Source organism: Vanellus vanellus (genome assembly GCF_965231255.1).
Source record: "Vanellus vanellus genome assembly, chromosome: 13".
Lineage (NCBI taxonomy): Eukaryota > Metazoa > Chordata > Aves > Charadriiformes > Charadriidae > Vanellus > Vanellus vanellus.
This window is the reverse complement of record NC_138918.1, coordinates 17,599-37,416: the sequence shown is the minus strand read 5'-3', so window position 1 is coordinate 37,416 and position 19,818 is coordinate 17,599. Positions and strand designations below refer to the sequence as shown.

The 19,818-nt window shown below is 48.1% G+C and overlaps 1 protein-coding gene across 1 annotated transcript; it reads left to right on the top strand.

Annotated features, from left to right (window-relative positions):
- The first annotated feature begins 5,380 nt into the window (after positions 1–5,380).
- Positions 5,381–8,326, top strand: EGR1 (early growth response 1). The gene is made up of 2 exons (XM_082489842.1): positions 5,381–5,757; positions 6,056–8,326. Exons 1-2 carry the CDS (start codon positions 5,523–5,525, stop codon positions 7,348–7,350), a joined length of 1,530 nt encoding a protein of 509 aa, XP_082345968.1. The 5' UTR covers positions 5,381–5,522; the 3' UTR covers positions 7,351–8,326.
- The last annotated feature ends 11,492 nt before the right edge of the window (positions 8,327–19,818 follow it).

Genomic DNA, 19,818 nt, shown 5'->3' with positions numbered 1-19,818 from the left:
ATAAACGAGGTGGGATGAATTGACTTCTGCAAGGCCTGTCTTGCTCCATCGACAATGGTGAGAACCTCAAACACTGACTTACTCAAGATGTCTAATTTTCAGCCAGAGAAGCTCAGATCACGTGACACACACACACTTTCTGTTCACCTTCTACACCTTCTAGTAGAATAAATAAACAAGTTCTTTTTTTCTTTTTTTTCTCTTCAGTCAGGCACAAGATGAACCAATGTTGAAATTCCTTAATAGTAGACCTGACTAAGCACAGCTACCTACTGAACTGTAATTTTCTTCCTAATTTCAGTTCTGTATAGCCCTTTTAATGGAAATGTTCTTCCTGTATTTTAGGAATGCTAAGCTCACCAGTATCACTCATTCAGGAAGAGCAATGTAGATAAAAGAGCGGGATCCCAAAGCGTTCAGCCTATCAAAGAAAGTAAGTGCTACGAGTTACTTGCCATAGCATGACAGGTGACTGATGTGAGCAGTCTTGAATGCCCATGGATTAGTGTGGTACGCAGTAATGGGCAAGATAACAACAGTACGCAAGGTCTACAACAGTGACCTATGTCAAACAAACAAAAAGGAATAAATTGTTCTTCAATCCCACACCTGTAGCAAATGGAAATTTGAGTAACCATGGGCAGGTACAGCTCTGATCTGACCATGGGGCTGGGCAGCCGGGTAGGTGCTGGGCGTCATATTGCAACAGGCATTTGGCTTGAGGTAACGCTTGTAGACAGAAAGGTCACAGCTCATTTGGTCTCTGCTCAACCTGCATCTGGTATTATCATTGAGCCCAATTCAGGAGGTCTCATGCTGCTGGTACTTAAAACTACTAAAATTTAAAGGTGTAACTGTTTGTTTGACTGCTTGTTTGTTTTAAGATAAAAGCTAATGTGCTCCCTAGGTGAATGGCCTTGTTGTGCCACGGGGAGACAAGTAATTTACCTGCAGCAGCCGGACTTCCACGGTTACTTAGGGATCATGACATGATTACAGTGGGTATGAGCAAGCAGAAATCAGATATATTCAGCATTATGACTGGAGTCTCAAAAACCAGGAATAATTTCCTGGCACAGAAGAAAATAGTTTGTAAAATTTAAGGGGAAGGCAAATTTAGACAAAGAAAAGTGAATGAAAACAAAAAGTTATTTAAAAAATGATTACCAGATAACAGAAAGTAATCAATGATATAAAAGGGCTACTGTGGCTAAAAGCTCATCCTGCTTAAGAAATGAAATCACTATTAAGAATAACAATCAAAAGAGAAAAGAATTAAAAATAAAATAAAATAAAAGCCTACCAACACATTTCTGTTAGAAAACAGCCAACTAGACAAATAAACTCTGTGGCTGGAGAGTGAGGTAGGAAGACATATTTAAATACACCAATGCAAAAGACATCTTAATCATGGTATGGGTCCATCACTAGCTGAAGCTAATAAATTCTTAATACAATGCAAAAAAGGCATAAAAGCCCAATGAATATGTTTGCTGGGAATTTGCAAAGAAGCAGGTTAAAGTTGTTTCTCAAAGTACGATGTAGTGCTTTCCAGATTGTTAGGAGGTAGGAAAGATTATAGAAAATGTCTATTATGAATAGGTATTTTTAAGCAAACTGTCACAGGTAACTTGCATGCAAGAATCTTAAAACGATTGGCTGATGCATATGCTGATATGATACATTCTAGAGCGAAAGCGAGAAAAATTGTTTGAACAGATATGTAGAAAAAAATTGAGCCTTTCAATGAATTTTGTTATTACCTGGGGAATTTTAATTTGTCAAATTGGCTGATGCCACTGCCACAGCAGTATTCATGTAACTATATTATCAATAATTTCTTGTTTAAGCGCAGAAAATAAATGCTACAGAAAAAAAAAATCTGTGAATCGGAAAATAGAAAAGAACACTAGTATTACAACATAAAATTAAAAAAAAAAAAAGCACAACAGAAATTGACTAGTGTAGATCTTTTGTACTGTTCTCTAAACGTGAGCAGGCCTGCATTTTCCAGTGACTTGAGATGGACAGTTTATTCAGGGAGCGTAGTACCCCATTCTCTCTTCTCTTTCCCTCGCCCCATAGCATTCTTTGCTCTGTGTCCTTGGAATAGCATTCCTCTCACTGAAATGTATTGAGAGACAGCAAGTACATTTGATGACAATAGGCTTTCAGGGAGACCCAGGGTATCGGATGTGTTCATTCCTTAGACAATCACAACCAAAATTATTAAACTTTCAAATAAAATTGTGACTGATCCAGTGGCAAAGTCTTACACCTCTGTGCTTTCACTAGGAGCATTAAGTGAAGCATTACAAGTTTATTAAAATACTGCCATATTGGAAAGATATTCTTTTTTAAATACTGATCTATAGCAAATAGCAAATTCTTTGGACATTCAAATTATGCTACCTGGAAAACAAAACACAGATATGATCTTATTCTAACAGCTACAGGCTCCACTTACTACAAAAGCTTACATTCACAACTTCCAGTCTGACCACAACATCCCTCGGTCTAACAAATGGCTGGCTGGACGAATTAAACAGATCTTGGTTTTCAGTAGTAAAAATCTAACTCTCTTAATGTAGTTCCTACAGACCTAATGTTGTATTCAGAAAAAGAAAATGGAACGCAGAACAGGAGTTTGGAAGACTAGCAGACATTGTCAGCTGACAGTGCGTGAATTACAACAGGCGATTTCCTCGCTCAGTGTCCAGGCTGTAAGTCACCCATGTGTATCGCTGCCTCTCCAGTACTTCACTGGGGCCAGGAAGTCTCACCAGAACGGTGGAAGATGTGTTGCAAAACAGTCTTTATGACTATAATTTATGTGCAGCTCAAGCTAGTTACACTGCTCTGTCTGCAACTCTGCAGCAGGTCTTGTGCTTTCCCTTACATGAATTGCTAAATTAGAATTACGTAAATAAAAACTAAGATAACTGAAAAGAAAGAAAACAATAAATTTTTCCATCTTTGTGATTTAAGATTTGGGGGAGGGGAGAGGCTTTTCTGCATTATGTACTTCAGTTATAAATTAGTATCAGGCCTAATGTGCAGGGTGTATGACTGAAATTCTCTGGGAATCAGACACTAGTTGAAATAAAATTCCTTCTGGTCTTGAAAGAGACAGGAGAAAATAAAAGAGAGAAAGGAGGATGCAATGGCTTCTGCAATGTCAGTAGGATGCTCAGGAGCCAAAACAAACTATGGCGTTTGCAGAAAAAGTCAAGTTCTGCTACTCTGCCCTTTCTAACAGGGCTCCAAACTGTGACAGGCTGCTGGAAATCAGACTAGCTGTGATCATTACGTATGAGACTTCTCAAAATCTGCAGCAGATACTAGAACTTGTTAAAAAAGGAAAAGCACAAAATCACATTTTCAAAATAGAGCTTGGCCCTACTGCACCAACATCTCACACCCAATATGATTTCCCTCCGTAAAGACCAGGTACCCACAAACAGACGCGTGTCAGCTGCCATTGAGGAATACCGGCTGCAGACAAGCGGGATCTGTCTCCCTTTTCCTGGAGGGTCGCGCGTGTGGCTGCCACCCGCCACCGATCTTGGGGTGGAAACGCATCGGTACGGGAGGCACTGCAGCGTCACTGACAAGACGCGGTCCTAAATACAGCAACTTCGTTAAAACAGAACATAGGAGAGGGGTTTAAATCTTCTAGAAAAGTGGGCAGACAGAGCCCCGCCGCTGCTCGCAACCCGGATGCGAGCGGCAAAGGCGGCAGAGCCCCGTCCCGTCATTTGTCCCACTGCCGTCCGGCAAAAGCGGGCTGCCCGGCCGCCGAGGTGCGCGGCCCGGCTCCGCACCAGCATCGCCGAGGCGGGGCCAGCCTCGGGGCCGTAGGCCGCTGCCCGGCGGCGGGCCCTGCCCGCAGACCGCGCTCTCCCCGGGGCCGCGACCGCCCGTCGTTCCCCTCCACCTCCGCGGCCGAGGGAGCGCCGTCCGCCGCCGCACACGGCGCCGCAGGGCTCGGATCGGGCCCGGTGGAGCCCCCCGCTCCCGGCGCCGCCCCGCGCACTGCGGGGAAGCCCTCGCCGCGGCGGCGGCCGCGCACGCGCACTGCGGCCGCACTGCGTCGCCGGTGCCGCCTGGCCCGGCGCCAGGGGAGCCCCGCGCCGGCAGCAGGGCCGCCCGGGCGGGGCGGGACGGCGGCCGTCTCGAGCGCCTATTTATAGCGCGGGAGGCTCCCCCCGGCCTGGGGAGCGCTCGGCTCCGCGCCGTGCTGTGCCTGCCGCCTCGCGCGAGGCTCGGGGCTCCTGGCCCCTCCGTGCACAGCCGCCGGTTCCGTGCGGAGCCGGTGCTGGGGAAGGCCCGCGCCTGCGGGGGATGGGGGAAGGCGCTGCTCCAAGGGACGACCCTCCGGGCGCGAGAGCAGGGTCCCGAGCGCTGCCGCTTGCCGTCGCGGCTAAGTCATCAGTGGCGGCTGCGGCCGTTAGGTACCCGGGGCTCCAGTTTTAGCAGTGCCCCGTTCTCCGCTGCGTGAGGGAAGCGCTCAGAGCCTGGGTCTGCCCTGCTCTGGCACTGCGGGCAGAGCTCCCTCACTGTCGGCAAGGGCGGGCGGAGCAGGGCGCTCCCGGCAGGCCCCCGGAGTCCCCGGGAGTCCCCGGGGAGCGGGCGGCCCCCGCCCGGGCCGCGCTGCCGGCGCCCAGAGAACTCCCCCGCACCGAGTCCGCCGGGCGCGCGGCCCCTCCGCGGAGCCGAGGGGAGGGGGGAGGGGGTGGGAGCGGGAGCTCTGCCCGCGGCGGCGCGGGAGGCTGCCGGACGCTCCCCGGGACCCCTCCACCCCGTGCTGCCTGCCCGGGCAGCAGCCGCGCGCTCCCGCGGCCTGGGGGCGGGCGCGCGGCCCGGCGGCAACCTGGCTCCCGCGCCCGGGCTCCCCGCGCCCCCCCTTCCCGGGGCCGGAATCGCCATATAAGGAGCGGGAAGTCTCCGCCGGAACCGAGACTTATAAGGTCGTTTCCTAATATGGAAAGTGCGGCGGGGGCTTCCGGCGGGCTGGCCGGAGCGGGCGGGGGCCGGGGACCCCGCGCCCCGGGGCCGGCGGCGTTGCGGCGGCGCTTCGGCGGCGCTGCCCGTGGTAGGGGACAGGCCCGCAACGGGCGCGGGGCTCCCGGCGCGGGGCGGGCGGGGCCCCCACGGCCCGGCTTTCCCCGGTGCCAGGCTCTGACGCCAGGCGGGGTCCTCCAGCCCGCATCCATATAAGGGCTTCCTGCTTCCCATATATGGCCATGTACGTCAGGGCCGGGGCGGGCTGCGGCCGGTGGGACCCGATATATAGAGGCGGCGCCGGGGCGGGCGGGGAGCCGAGCGCTTCCAGCGGGCAGAGGCGGGGGGAGGCCCGGGCGGGCGGGCGGGCGGGGAGCCGAGCGCTTCCAGCGGGCAGCGCCGGGGCGACCGCGGCGCGGGGCACGCAGCAGGCGACGGCCGCCTCGCCGCAGCCGGCCCGTCCGCCGGGCCCGCGGCGGCGGCGCCACCACCCGTCGGAGCCCCAGCCCGGCGCCCTCATGGCCGCGGCCAAGGCAGAGATGCAGCTCCTGCCCCCGCTGCAGATCTCCGACCCCTTCGGCGCCTTCCCGCACTCGCCCCCCGCCGTGGACACTCACTATCCCAAGCTGGAGGAGATGATGCTGCTCAGCGGTGGGGGCCCGCAGTTCCTTGCCCCCCCTGGGGCGCCCGAGAGCGCGGGCTTCGGCGCCGCCGGCGAGCCCGGGGAGCAGCACTTCGAGCACCTAGCGGCAGGTAAGCGCGCTGGCCCGTCCCGGGCCGGGCGGGGGAGCCCCGGTCCGCCGCGGGGGCTCGGGGCGGCAGCGGCGCCCCCCTCTGCCGGCGTCGGCGCGGGGGGATTCTCCCGCGTGCGTCAGCGGCTCCGGGCCGGCTGCTGCTGGAGACCCGCCAGCGGCGCTGCGATACGTTACGCTCAATTATTAATTAACCAGCAGGAAGGATGTGGGGCTGCGCTGCGTGGGGACGGCTCGCGAAGCGCTGACAGCTGCTGCGGTGGCTCCTGGAAGTAATCCCTATTCCTCTCTTTCTTCAGACACTTTCCCTGAGATCTCCCTGAACAACGAGAAAAGCCTGCCAGAGACCAGCTATCCCAACCAAACGACGCGACTGCCACCAATAACCTACACGGGGCGCTTCTCCCTAGAGCCGGCCCCCAACAGTAGCAACACCTTATGGCCAGAGCCCCTCTTCAGCCTCGTTAGTGGGCTGGTGGGCATGGCTAACGCACCTCCCACCTCTACGCCTTCATCATCACCCTCCTCCTCCTCGCAGAGCCCCTCTCTGAGCTGTTCTGTCCAAGCCAGCGAGAACAGTCCAATTTATTCGGCTGCACCAACTTTTCCCAATTCCAGCTCTGACATTTTCCCTGAACCACAGACCCAGTCCTTTCCCAACCCCTCTGGAGCCCCCATCCAGTATCCCCCTCCAGCTTATCCAACTGCTAAAACCAACTTTCAGGTGCCGATGATCCCGGATTACCTGTTCCCTCAGCAACAGGGTGAGCTCAGTCTTGTTCCGGCTGATCAGAAGCCCTTCCCAGCCCTTGAGACCAGAGCACAGCAGCCTTCCCTCACGCCGCTGTCCACTATTAAGGCGTTCGCTACTCAGACTGGCTCCCAGGAGCTGAAGACCCTCAACACTAACTATCAGTCCCAACTGATCAAGCCCAGCAGGATGAGGAAATACCCAAACCGTCCCAGCAAGACCCCTCCTCACGAGCGACCCTATGCCTGCCCAGTGGAGTCCTGTGACCGGAGGTTTTCACGGTCCGACGAGCTAACACGGCACATCCGCATCCACACAGGACAGAAACCTTTCCAGTGCCGCATTTGCATGCGGAACTTCAGCAGGAGCGACCACTTGACTACACACATCCGCACACACACAGGAGAGAAGCCATTTGCCTGTGACATTTGTGGCAGAAAGTTTGCCAGAAGTGATGAGAGGAAGAGACACACGAAAATCCACCTTAGGCAGAAGGACAAGAAAGTGGAAAAGGCAGCTCCAGTCTCAACTGCTTCCCCAATTCCTGCCTACTCATCCTCTGTGACGACATCCTACCCTTCCTCCGTTGCCACCACTTACCCCTCACCAGTGCGCACAGTGTATTCCTCCCCTGCTCCCTCTTCATATCCCTCCCCTGCACACAGCACATTCCCATCTCCTTCTATAGCAACCACTTACCCCTCTGGCACTGCCACTTTTCAGACACAAGTGGCCACCTCCTTCTCATCTCCAGGGGTCACCAACAATTTTGGCTCACAGGTGACCTCAGCACTTTCAGACATGACGTCAGCCTTTTCTCCAAGGACAATTGAGATTTGCTGAGATTACCTTCTGGAACAGGAGAATTCACCTTTTCCATTGGTACTATCAGACATGGAGTCTCCAGTTACTCCCCCAACACCATACGTTGCAAGGCTATTTAACTTTTCTTTAAACTTCAGCTGCCTGAAACAACTGCCGTTTTAAGTTTTCCACCTCTGTTGAATGACTTAATTTGCATGGACTGTGGATATAAGTTCAATATAACTTTCCCCGTAAACAATAGTCTTAGGAAGAAAGGACTTTTGATTAAGTATGTAGCTGATGTAAATTGTACATGTGCCATGGTTTTGCTTTCCTTTAGGTACTATTGATGTGAAAAATCTTTGCATATCCATATTGTATTATTTGGAGTTTGCAGGGCCATATTTTGTAAATGTTAATTCTATTTCGGTGACAATGCTGTAATGAATTTCAAACTTTTTGGGAAACAGCACTTACTGTATTTGAGCATGTTAGAGTGATGCTATGTAAATATCACCTGATGAGACACTCACATGTGGCAGAAGTTTTGTTTTTAAAGTTACAAGTCTTGGTGCCTTTTTGTGAAGCCTTGCTGACGTCATGCATTTGTGTGAATGGATGCTTTGCATCTTGCCTTAAAGTGAAAGGGATGTTACTCAAAGAATGTAAAGGAGAGCAGGGAATGGGTGGGGAGCACGAGAAAGCCCCTGGGGACGGAATGTAAGCAAAAAAAAAAAAAAAACCCGCACCTCTCAAAGTCTATTTTTGTTACAAAAATGTAAATTTATATATATATATTCAGAAGTTGGAATGTTGTAGTTACCTACTGAGTAGGCGGCAATTTTTGTATGTTATGAACATGCAGTTCATTATTTTGTGGTTTATTTTTACTTTGTAATTGTGTTTGTTAAAATGAAAGTGACTGTTTGGCTTCTAAACACATCGAATGCGCTTTCCTGCCAATGGGATATTTGGTGTACAATACCCTACAGAAAAAAATAAATAAAATATCAAATCATGCAGACTTCCATATTTTCCTTTAAGCTGCTTCATAGGAAGACTGTGCTGTAGCAACCCTGACTCCTTGTGTGGCTGGGAAGCAACAAGTGCTACTTGTCTCCTGAAGAAACACCCACTTTTAGAAAGGAGAGGAGGCCAATCACTCCTAAGTCCAGTTGCTCGCAAAGGCATGGATGGAGCGTATGTGTCCTTGCATGAGGTACATCACTTGCTTTTTTGAAGTAGCCACAATTCTGGCTTCTCCAGAAGCATGTGAGCTAGTCTTAGGAAGAAAGACAATCTTCCCAGTACTGAAAATGAGGTTTGAAAACTATACTCAAGTGTGTGTTCGTAGGTAGTCAAAAATCTTACAGCACGGCAAGATAACAGAGCAGTTTCTAGGCTGGAAATACAGTAAGGTCAGCCCAAATGGCTGGTTGATGGAAGGTAGCCCTGCTCAGCTGAGGCCTGTTATAAGTTCCTCCTTGACACAACATAGGGGTTAAAAGTGCGTGGGCCTGATAGCCTTTAGTACAGCTGTTTCAGCATTTATAGGAGGAAAGCACTTCCTTACATGGTGGTTGAAAATACATTTCAGGGGATATGAGAACTCTCTGCAGAGCAAATTCAGAGGAATCTGCATCCATGAGAACTGGTGGTGCAGGTACAGAGGACGGTTCTGGTGCCAGTCCTTTCAGATGGGCTTTCTACAAATCACTAATGTTTAGGGTTGTGAGGAGCTGGGATGAAGATATAGGCCTTGATGAATGCACCTGGCACAGTGTAAATTGGGAAGCAGTCTCAGTTGGACACAGCATGCCCTACTGCTTGCCAAAATCAAGCCTACCAGCTAGGAAGAGCGACCTGCTGAAGCCCCTGGTCTAGTCCTTCTTGGGGATGTAGCCCACACCTGGCAAATGGCAGCAATTCTAGAAGATATCAACGAGCTGAGCAGTTGGTAAAACCCAGTCTGTTGTCTCTCAGGTAGGACTGTCCTCAGTGGGTTGGGACAAGCTGTGGGGAAGGGCCTGTGCTGCTTTGTCTCTGTGCTGGTCTGTGCCTGTGGTGCCTGGTGCGGTCTGCAAGCTGCTGACAGTGACTTCACAGCTGGCCCTGATGGGCCTTTTCAGAGAAAAGCACTAGCTCTTTTCAACCCAAGGTGTTCCAGCCTCTGGTCGCAGCAAATTGCCTGGGCAAGCTGAATATTTGACTGTCTGAGCCTGTAACCCATGTCCGAAGCCACAGAAATCCACTTATGGGAGATGAGACAATGAAGATGGGCTTTCAAATGTGATGCTTCAAAGAAGGAACCAAAGGACACTATGTAAAGCAAACCACAATTTTTTTTCCCACCCCCAGTTCCCAAATCCAACAGCAAAATAAACAGTTGGAGTCAGCCCAAGCCCATTCTGATCTGTGGGCACTGCTCTGTTCAGATGTTCGGAATAGAATATAATAGTTCAGTTGGAAGGGACATACAACGATTATCTACTCCAACTGCCTGACCATTTCAGGGCTGACCAGAAGTTAAAGTATGTTATTAAGGGATTGTCCAAATGCCTCGTAAACACTGACCGGCATGGGGCAACAACCACCTCTCCAGGAAGCCTGTTCCATTTGACCAGCCTCTCGGTAAGGAAATGTTTCCTTAAGTCAAGTCTGAACATATCCTGCTTCATCATCATCTCAGCTTTGAACCATTCCCAGGCTTCCTGTTCTGTCACTGGATCCCAAGGAGAAGAGCTCAGCACCCCCGTCTCTCCACATCCCCTCCTTGGAAAGCTGTAGATGTTGCTGTCTTTTCAAGCTTGTCTCTGCTGACTCCTGATCTAGCCTTCTGGAATTGTGATTGTGCTAAAAACTAAGTGGGCTCTCAAGCAATGCTTGATATGAGCCTGAGGGTGCCCCAAGTTCTCCAGAGCACTTTGTACAGAAATGGGCAGTGATGGTAAGTGCTGTGCCAAAAGAGGCAGCAAAGGAGATTGGTGTGCTCTTTGGTGCAAAGTGGGCCGAGTCGGGCGGTGTTGCAGGGCTATGCAGGAGTGAAGGCCAGAGCACACTTTCTAGCAGCAGGGCATGTCTCTGACATCTGGCTAGCCACCTCGGCACACAAGACCAGCCTGTGGCTGCCAAGGCAGCAGTGCAAGGGATATGATGGGATCTGCAAGGCCTCTCTAGGCTCAAAGAAATGCTGGTCCTACTTGCCCAATGCTGTCTCCACTTTGTGATGGTAGAGAGCCTTTCGATTTGTGGAGGCCTTCAGAAGTCCACCCCAACCCTCTCTCCTTCTCCCCAGTCACCTCCTTAGGGTGCTGCTGTCTCCCTTTAAATGGAAGAATTCCGGCCTCCCACAGCAGTGTCCAGCTGCAGGGATGTTCAGAGGCACCAGACCAGGTATGCAGGGTTACTGTTGGCCACAGGTTAAGGCTGACTCAGAAAGCAGCACAGCTGGGTAGCGCAGGCCAGCGGCGCTCTGAGGGAAGGGCGCGGCGCCCACGCACTGCAGCTTGCCCGCAAAGGCCGGCAGGCTCCCAATGGCACTGCCCATACAGCTGGCGGGGCTCCCCTGTCTGAATTGCATCTCATTGCAGAAGCTCCCCAGTACCACGGAGCTTCTGGTGTGGGGAAAAAAACAAATAAGAAATAAATTTTGTAAAAACTGTTGTCCTATGCCAACTGGGACCACTTTCATTCTCTTCGGTGTAACTTCTGAGGAAGTGCTCATAATTTAAGCTTCAGTATTTGCATTTGCCATCCCTGTTTATAACATAAAGGTAATAAAATGAGTGAGGTCTTTTGTCCCCACTCTTTCTATGGCCTTCGTCCCACAAAACAAAAGCAGACTTCAGGGGTGAGCAAGCACTGACTGTACATTTTCTGTTCGATCTTTTCATTTGCTGTTGGTCTGAAAAAGGCAGGATTTCTGATTCGTGAGAAGTTTGCCCCGGTCTAACTGGGAGGACAACCCAGTCTCCGGGAGGCAGTTCCCAGGGAAACACCAGGGTTCCCCACCGGCCGGGGAAACCACCCGCCTTCCGCGCAGGCCGAGGCCCGAGGAGGGAAGGAGGCGGGGGAGGGGGGAAGGGCGGCGAGGGCCTCCGACTTTTCCAGGTGCTGGGGGCGGATCCCCCTCCACCCGCCGCCTGCGGTCTGCAGCCTCGCCTCAGACCCGGCCGCCCCCGGGGCCCGGCGGGGACAGGCCGCGAGCCGGCCGCTGCGCCCGCGGGGCCGCGCGGCGGCGGGAGCGCGGCGGCGGGCGGGGCCCCCTCCGGCGGCCGCGGGGCGGCCAAGGCCGAGCGGAAGCGCCGCTCCCGCGGCGGCCGGAACCGCGACGACCATATTTGGCGTTTCCTCCGCGCCTTGTATGGCACTTCCGAGGCCCAAAAAAGGCGTTTCCTGCTCACGCGCTGCCGGGAGCCCGCTGCGGAGCTGTACACCCCCCACCACCACCACCACCCCGCCAGCCCTCCCCTCCCCTCCCCTCCCCTCCTCTCCCCTCCCGCTGCCTCGGCGGGTCCCTCGCGGAGGCCGGGCCCGCGCCCCCCGACCCACTCCGGCCCGGCAGCTCCGGGCGAGGGAAGGCCCTGCACCGGCCAGGGCCAGCGGCGGGCCCGGGGCCTGCCGGGCGGCCGCGCGGTGCGCTCCCGGGGGCCGGCGGAGCGCAGGCCGGCCTCCGGCCTTCCCTCGCCGCCGCCGCGGTTTCGTTAGCAGGGGCTGAGCCGCGCTGCCCGCGCGCCTGCGGCACAGGCTGGGTGCAGCGTAACCGGGGGAGCGCTGGGGAGGGCAGCGGCCTTGTCCGCCCAGGCCTTTCCTCTGCAGAGCCTTTGCCTAAGCTGCTGCTCACCGGGGGAAGTGTGCCTGGGTGGCTGTTCAGTGCTTTAGTTACACTAGAAACAGTCTTCGTTTTTCTTTCCGTTTAGAAAGGAAGATAAAGGAGACAAAAACTAGCTCGGGTTTACAGAAAGAACCCAGTATCCCCCAAGATATGCTGTGTGGCCTGTTTGTCCTTTTGTGTTCTGGAAATGCTACTGGAGAACCCATATAAAACTGGTGAAATGTGGCCGTTAAAGCTATTTCTGCTGCAGCTGTGAACTGCTCCTATCGAGTAGGTCATGGGCCCTGGCTGACTGAAGAGATGAGACTTCAGAAGCAGAATAGAGAGCTGTAGGCAGAGACTTTGGAGCAAAGAGGTATGTGATCATGGGCCTTCCCTTCCTCTGGGGCTTTCCCTACTGCCTGTCTGGACCACAGGGACTGATTTTGTGCATGTGAGCAAGACCTAAGAAAAATAATGTTGTAGACTTTAAACTGGTAGCTGGGGACTCAGGGTGATCTGAGCTGCGGTAGGTGCCCTTAGAGGAGCTGTCCCCAAGCACACCCTCACCATTATCGAGTTTGACTAAAGCTGGGTGGAAGGGTTGAAGGCTGGCTCATGAAGAATGTCTTTGGCCCCTTCTATAGCAAACTAACTAGGACTAGGGTGTTTGACTGTTTTGGCATAAGTGGCTGTTCCTTTCAAAATTGTTCTATTTGTGTCCCAGTAGACTCTAGAGCTCTCGAGAGTTGTGGTAATATATTTATGAAGAGGGCTTGACTGTGTGATTCTTAAGCTAAACATTCCATGTTTTTACCTGTGTACACTGTTTGACTGTAGCCCTGATAAGTATTTGTTAGACCTAGAAGGAAGGTTATATGTTTTAAAGTGCATTGAGACTCTAGGATGAATATGAGCTATAGCTAAAGAACAAGAACTTTTAAAATAGTTAAGTTGTTTTGCTATAATCAAAGGGACTTTGTTTTTAAAATTTCAGCCTTGACTGATAGACTTTAATGATTTACGGTCTTGACTTGATTAAGGAAACTGTCTTAAATAACAGAGGCTGATGCTTATACATAGTGTCTAGCACTTTGCAGGCTTCAATTTCTAATCATTCTTTGGCACTACCATAATGAAAATGATGGATTAACCATGCAGTATTTTCAACATGCACGTTTCACTTCCTTAACTACAAAAAGCATTATTAAAGCATGCTTCTTGAACTTTTTTTTTTAATAAGCATATAGGCTTATCTTATTGTTTGTGAGCTTTTCATACCACTTTTTTTTGTATCTCCAAACACAAATGATGATACACAATGACACTACCAGTAAAAATGTCAATAGCTAGAAGCTGTGGTATCCAGCGTCCTCTGTAAGGTTGACCTGACTTCTGTTACCCTGACCACTATGATAGTGGGCTTCCCCTGTAACAGTAAAATTGTTGATCTTTAAATGGTGGTGAACGCCTTCAGACTTTTGTGAAGATGCAGTTAAAACTTATAAGCTGACTGAGCATTACTTGCTATCTGGCGGTGGCTGTTCTTCAATCGGACAAGTTTAGTTGATGATGGCTTTAGAAGCTCTGAAAATACATTACATCAAGAACATCTGAAATGTGTTTGTCCCAATTGCTGCACTCCTGTGGCTGCACAGCTGTAGGTAGCCCTCAAGTTATCTGCGTGAATGCACCCAGCTGCGTACTAAGTCACTGAGCTGCCTGGTGCATTCTGACCTGTGGAGTTCTGTGGGCTGAGAATGAGACCTGGAACTGTGCTTCCAGGTTTGTCTGCATATATGGCAATTCTAGTCATGGCAGCCTTAGGGAATCCTCAAAATTCAGCACGCCTTAGTAGAACCTAAACATCAGTCAAAGAAGCGTGATTAAGTCCTAGAAAACAAACGCTCTGGCATGAATGAGTTTAGTTTTACCACTTCTAATAGTTTTGACTATATTTTTCTTTGGAATACCTGAAAGAGCACTAGAGGATAAGGAAATGAAGGGACAGACTCAATGAGTAAATCTTATTACAAATTTCCTAGAGCAAAATGTCAACGGTGGTTCTTAGAATACTGTCTAAAAGGTTTCTTCCTAATTAGCTGGAGAACTGGACTTGGAAATATCTTTACATATAGTTGGAAATCTGACACAAAGTTGAAGGAAACATACAGCAGCAGCATTTTGACCTGAAGATACTTATGATTAAAGGTCTCGGCCATGATTCTTAACTTCTGCTTGTGTAAATAAGCTTGAGAATTATAAGAAATTCCGGATGCATTCAAGTGAACCTCGCAGCAGCGAGGCATTGAATTTGGTGCCAGAAGGTGTCCACACACCTCATGTTTTTTCTCAAGGAGGAGGGCCTTTTGTGGACAAAACCAGGCCACCTGAAGTGTTGTAACTGTAGTTGTAGTATGCCAGAGATCTCTGGGGGCATAAAGTGAACACATAATGATCTTTTTTTAAAAAGCTCGCCTACATTAAAATACAGTAGTTAATAAGCAAGGAAAGATTGATGTGATTTGCTAAAAAAACTCTCATACTCAATCAAAAGAAGTTTAGTCTCTGGTCCATTGTCTGAGGGAGCCTTGGAACATTCTTCTGGTGATTGTGACCTGTGGCCAGTAAATTTGATGAGCTAGAGCCTGTGTCTTTGCAGGTGTCATCTAACTTTGTCCAAGTGATTTATTAAGCTGTACAAAATTTTAGCATTCACAGTATCTGACGGAAAAGTGATTTTTAGTATATCCAGGTGCTTCATGAATACAAAGAGGTGTGTTTGCTTAAACTTGCTACTCCATAACTTCATTTAGTGCCTTTTAGGACTTCTATTATAGAAGATGGTGAATAATATCACTTCCATGATAGCTACAGAGCTCTGTCACACTTTCCCAGTTTGCTCTCTTTCTGGTTGAAGAAGCAGAGTCTGTTTTGTACAGCAGGTGATCTGTATCTCTCATCATCCGTTTATGTACCTTCTGTCATACTGCTGTCTCTGCTGTCATTTCTGAGAGGTAGAGGCCTGCACCATGCACCATATTCAAGATGGAGGAACGATGTGGATTAATTGTGATGTAATTTTTTGTTTTCCCCCTCCTATATTTTCTCTTCTTTTCCAAGTATTTCCAAACTTTCTATTTATCTTTTGAGCAATGAGCTTTTAAACTTATTAATTATCAAAATCTTTTTTGGGTCATAACAGTGCTCTCAGAAATCATCATACAATGCATAGGGGTTCAAAGTTTGAACTCCTATCTCCTGTGCCTGTTTGGTTTTGGGTTTTTTTTTTGCATTATCCACACTGAAATTCATCTGCAGCTTTACTGTCTGTTCCCACAATATTGTTAGCCCCTGCAGCAGCTCTATAGGGGCATTTTTTTAACTATACAGAAGAAAGGACATTGTTAGAAATCTCTGTCGCCTCACTATTCACCTGACTTTTTCAAAACGGTTTCCTAGGGCTAAGCAGATATCTCTGCATGAGTCTGCTGGCAATTTTTGCCTAACTATGAACTGACCATTTATTCCCCTTCTTTCAGCCTTGTAATGAGTTGCTTCTCTGGGGAAGAACTGTTCTTCTTGTCCCACGCAACATAGATTAAGAGCCTTTGGCGAGAGTCTGTACTGAATGGTTTCTGGAAATCCAAATACAGTACATCAGGTGAATTTCTCATGTCCACATGCTCATTGATTATTCCAAATAATTCTAAAGTATTTGTTAGGCATGAATTTCCTTTACAAAAATGGTGCTGATATTTTATCTATGTTTACTACTTATTCATGTACCCACCAATTCTTCTAGCGAGCTTCTGCTAGAGTGTGTCTACTAGCGTGCCTAGAATGCACGTAGGATTTATAAGCATGAAGCTTTCTGAAACCTTTATAAAAATTCATGTTATGTACGGTACCATCCAGTGCCCTGGTACTGATGTATAACACCACAGCTATCATGCTTGTTATTTCATCCTCAAGTCAAGCATTTGAAGGGATACCATATGATCTAATGACTTGTTGTTATTAATTTTGATGGTGTAATCCCTTCTTTAATCTATCCTACATGCACTTCTGTTTAAAATACTCTGTAATGCAACTCTTGTAAAGGAAATTTTTGACACAGGAATTTTTCAAGTTTGTCTGAAACAAAATGGGTGCAAAAATCACTTTTGGTGCCGTCATTATGTTTTGACCATCAGTTGGCCTTATGAACTCTCTGATAGTCTCACAGTCCCCAATACAGCTGAGAAAGGAGTCATCGGTTCTCTTCCTGTCTGCAAGTTGTTTTCCTCAAGCCTTATTTCTGGCCTGCCATACTGTGTTTTAATATGACAGTTTGTGACCATGTCTATTTTCTGTATTTCAGCATACCTTCCCCTTTTTGAGGGAGTTTGTCCTCCCCCCTTGTCAGAATAATTATTTTGGATTGGTTCTTCGCCTTTCCTAACAGGCAATAAAGCATGTTTGCTGATATGATGTCTTTAACTAGTTTTGCTGTCACTATATTTTTACTTTTCTAGCTGTACCACTACTTTCTCTTTATGTAAAAATAAAGATGTTTGTTAACACCTTTTTGAAACAATGCCCCATTGTAGTAGATAACCTGTTTTTTTTCTTGCAAGGATGTTGAACTGTTCTTGTGTTTTGATCAATGCTGTTCTATGCTTTACTTAGGAAAATACAAAGGTTTGTCTATATCACCCCAAACCATGTGCTTTTGGCACTTGTTAGCTTTTCTGTGATTCTTAGGTTAAACTCTCCTGTGCCTTTTTTTTTTTAATTGTAAATGTCAGCATCCTGATTGCATGTGGCTTTTGATGAAGGGCATGCCTCCTGTACAGGGTCCTTGTATTTCTAAAGATTCCTATAATTCCTAGTGATTCCGAATCCCTCTTCCTTGCACCATTTTTTCTAGCCATGCATGGTCTCTCTGCATTTCTGGTCCTCTGTTTGGTAGTAAGAACAGAAAAAACAAACAAACAAACAAAACCCAAACAAACAAACAGTCAGAGAAGCCTTAGCCAAAATATGAAATTGAATACTAGGACCTCCCTGACAGCATCTGTGGGTTTTGTTGGGTTTATTTATTTATTTATTTATTTTTATTTTATATGGACTAAGCTTTCTTTCAAGAAACTCTCCCCTTTTTTTCCCACCCATTTGTGTCCACACAAATAAAGACTAATATAGCTTCCCTAACATTTCAAAAGAATCTGCCCAAACTCCTCCTCAGTTCTGCACTGGGCTGACAAGTCATAATCTTAGGTAGTCGTATTGCTGATAATCACATTGCATGTCACTACAGCCTACCTCTGTCTCCCTCGTGATAGCATTCCTGCCCTCAGGTGGAGTCCTCAGGGACGAAGCCTTTGCCTCCTGAGGAGGATCTGCCCCAGAATTGTTCTCTGTCATCAGACTTGCACTTTCTTACGACAGGACTTTCTTCCTCTTTCACAGTATAGGTGTTGCCAGCTTAAGTTGCTGTCACCAAAGACATCATTGAACAGTCTCCTGCAGTTCCTTGGCCTTGAGATCCAGACTTTTTCCATGAGGACCCTGCACTGCCTGTGCCGCTGCAGCTGGTAATTCATCAACTGTTGGTGCAATGGATTTGGAATCCATTTGATTCATGTGATGTAATGGAGGTCATACTAGGAGTCGTAATAACCATTAATTTCCCCATTGCTCAGGTGTCTGTTTTGCATCAAAGTCATTTAGATGATCAAGCTATGATAATGGAAGTTTGTCAGCACAGCTAAGATTTTGCCCATAATCATCAAAGAAGGTCGATTGGTTTATAAAATATATATGGAGAAAATAATTTTAAAATCTGTTTGGTTGTTTTGTTTTTTTTTTTAACAGAAATCAGCTCTAGAAGAGAACAAAACTGGCTCTGCGCAGAATGAGTGAAGTAAGCTAGAAGAGATATTCAAAACTGAATGCCTCCTCCAATTAGCTAGCTACATGTTTTGCCATTTTGCTATTACGTTTCTTGATCTACCAGAGGATGTTTTGCTTAAGCAGAATCGGACAGGATGAAAATGCATCTAGGTTCCATTAGGAATATCAAACCACGCAGTATTCTTGCAAGTTGGGTTTTATAAGCTCTTCTGTCTGTAGAAGACGTGTTCAGAAGCAGGGAACATGCTTCCTTTTCTGAAGCGGGAATTCTGGACAGGAAGAAAGGTCTTCCAGAGTGTTTTTTAGGGCTGCTTTTTACGCCTTTTCTAGTAGGGGCTATTGCAATTCTAAGAAAGGAGAAGGAAAATCACTCTAATGCATGCCATCTGTCTATGGACTTGAAAGGCTGGGTACCTAACTGCACTGACTGGTAGGACAAGAAATGACAGGGATTTTGCACTTTTCCTCTGGACTGGTGGTAGCTTATGATTGGTTTTGAGGGCAGGCATAATCAAGTGGTAGTAGATGAAAGAATTATGCTCAACGTTCTTTTGTGCAGACTTTGGAGATTTCTGATAATTTCTCAGCTTTAGAGAGCTGCTTGTGTTGTACTCGCGTAAGGGAGCTGTTTAAATTTCTCAGAAGTGGCGCTAATATCTTTAGATACTAGTGTCCGTATGCTGCCACCTTTTGACTAGAAACGAAAACAACTTGGATGTTCTTACTAGGAAGTACCTATGTTCATAAAGCTTAAGTGACCTTATAACTGTAGATCTAGTCTTGAGTATGGAAACAATCATGTCAAGTTACACAGTTTGTGTTTCTTTGCTTTCCTTTAGGAATCTGAGACTAAGGCTCATGATTGTTTTTTGGGTTTGTTTGGGTTTTCGGTTTTGGGTTTTTTTCTCCCATTTGCGTGTGTGTTTTTCTTCCTCCTTCCTGGTTCTTCCCTGAACTCACAAGGATTAGAAAGCTGTTTTGTTTTCTAGTTCAGGGTGCCTGGAGACCAATGCTGGAATGCGTATCTGTGGAGCATAACGTAAAGAGCATGATTTACGTCTAGAAGTTTATAACTTCTATTTTCTGACTGTGCTTTTCATGGTTCATTCCTGCTGTCAGTTGGCAATAGCCAGAAGAGCCAATAATATTCTGTGAGGTGTGAGGGACTGTCTAAACTTTACACTTCTAGATTCTTGTTTTAAGGAATACTGGCCAAGCTGCTCCCAGTACCTGGGAAACACACAAAGCAACACTGAATAACCTTCACTGCACACTGCGGTCTGGTATGCCCATCTATCTCTAATGAAGCTAGGTAGGACAAAAGTGGTTTTATTCTCCCTTCATCTGCACATTTGTGTGCACCACCTGGGTGCATCTGAGAGAGTCAAAATCCTTCAGTGCCTCTTGGAACACTTAGCCTTATATAAGGTCTTTTCAACGCCTGAAAGAAGTCCAATGGAAGAAACTTGGATCGGAAAGGCTGTCTTTAGACAAGAGTCTGCCTTCTGGCAGCAGTGAGGATACATGAGCAGACCTGGCTATCTCTCTGTATTTGGAAGCATAATGGAAAATTGACTGCTGAATTCCCATGGTGTTTCTGAAAGGTGAGAATTTAAGCCTTAGTTAGTTTTCTAAGTGCAGTTTGAAGGATAAAACTGTTTAACTGTGTGAGTTAAACAAAGCTATGATTGGAGGTATGGTCTCTCTGCAGTGGGGGATGCACACACACACACACACACACACCCAGTTTTTAAATTACTCTGGGCATGAAACATGTATGATCTGTACCACATTTG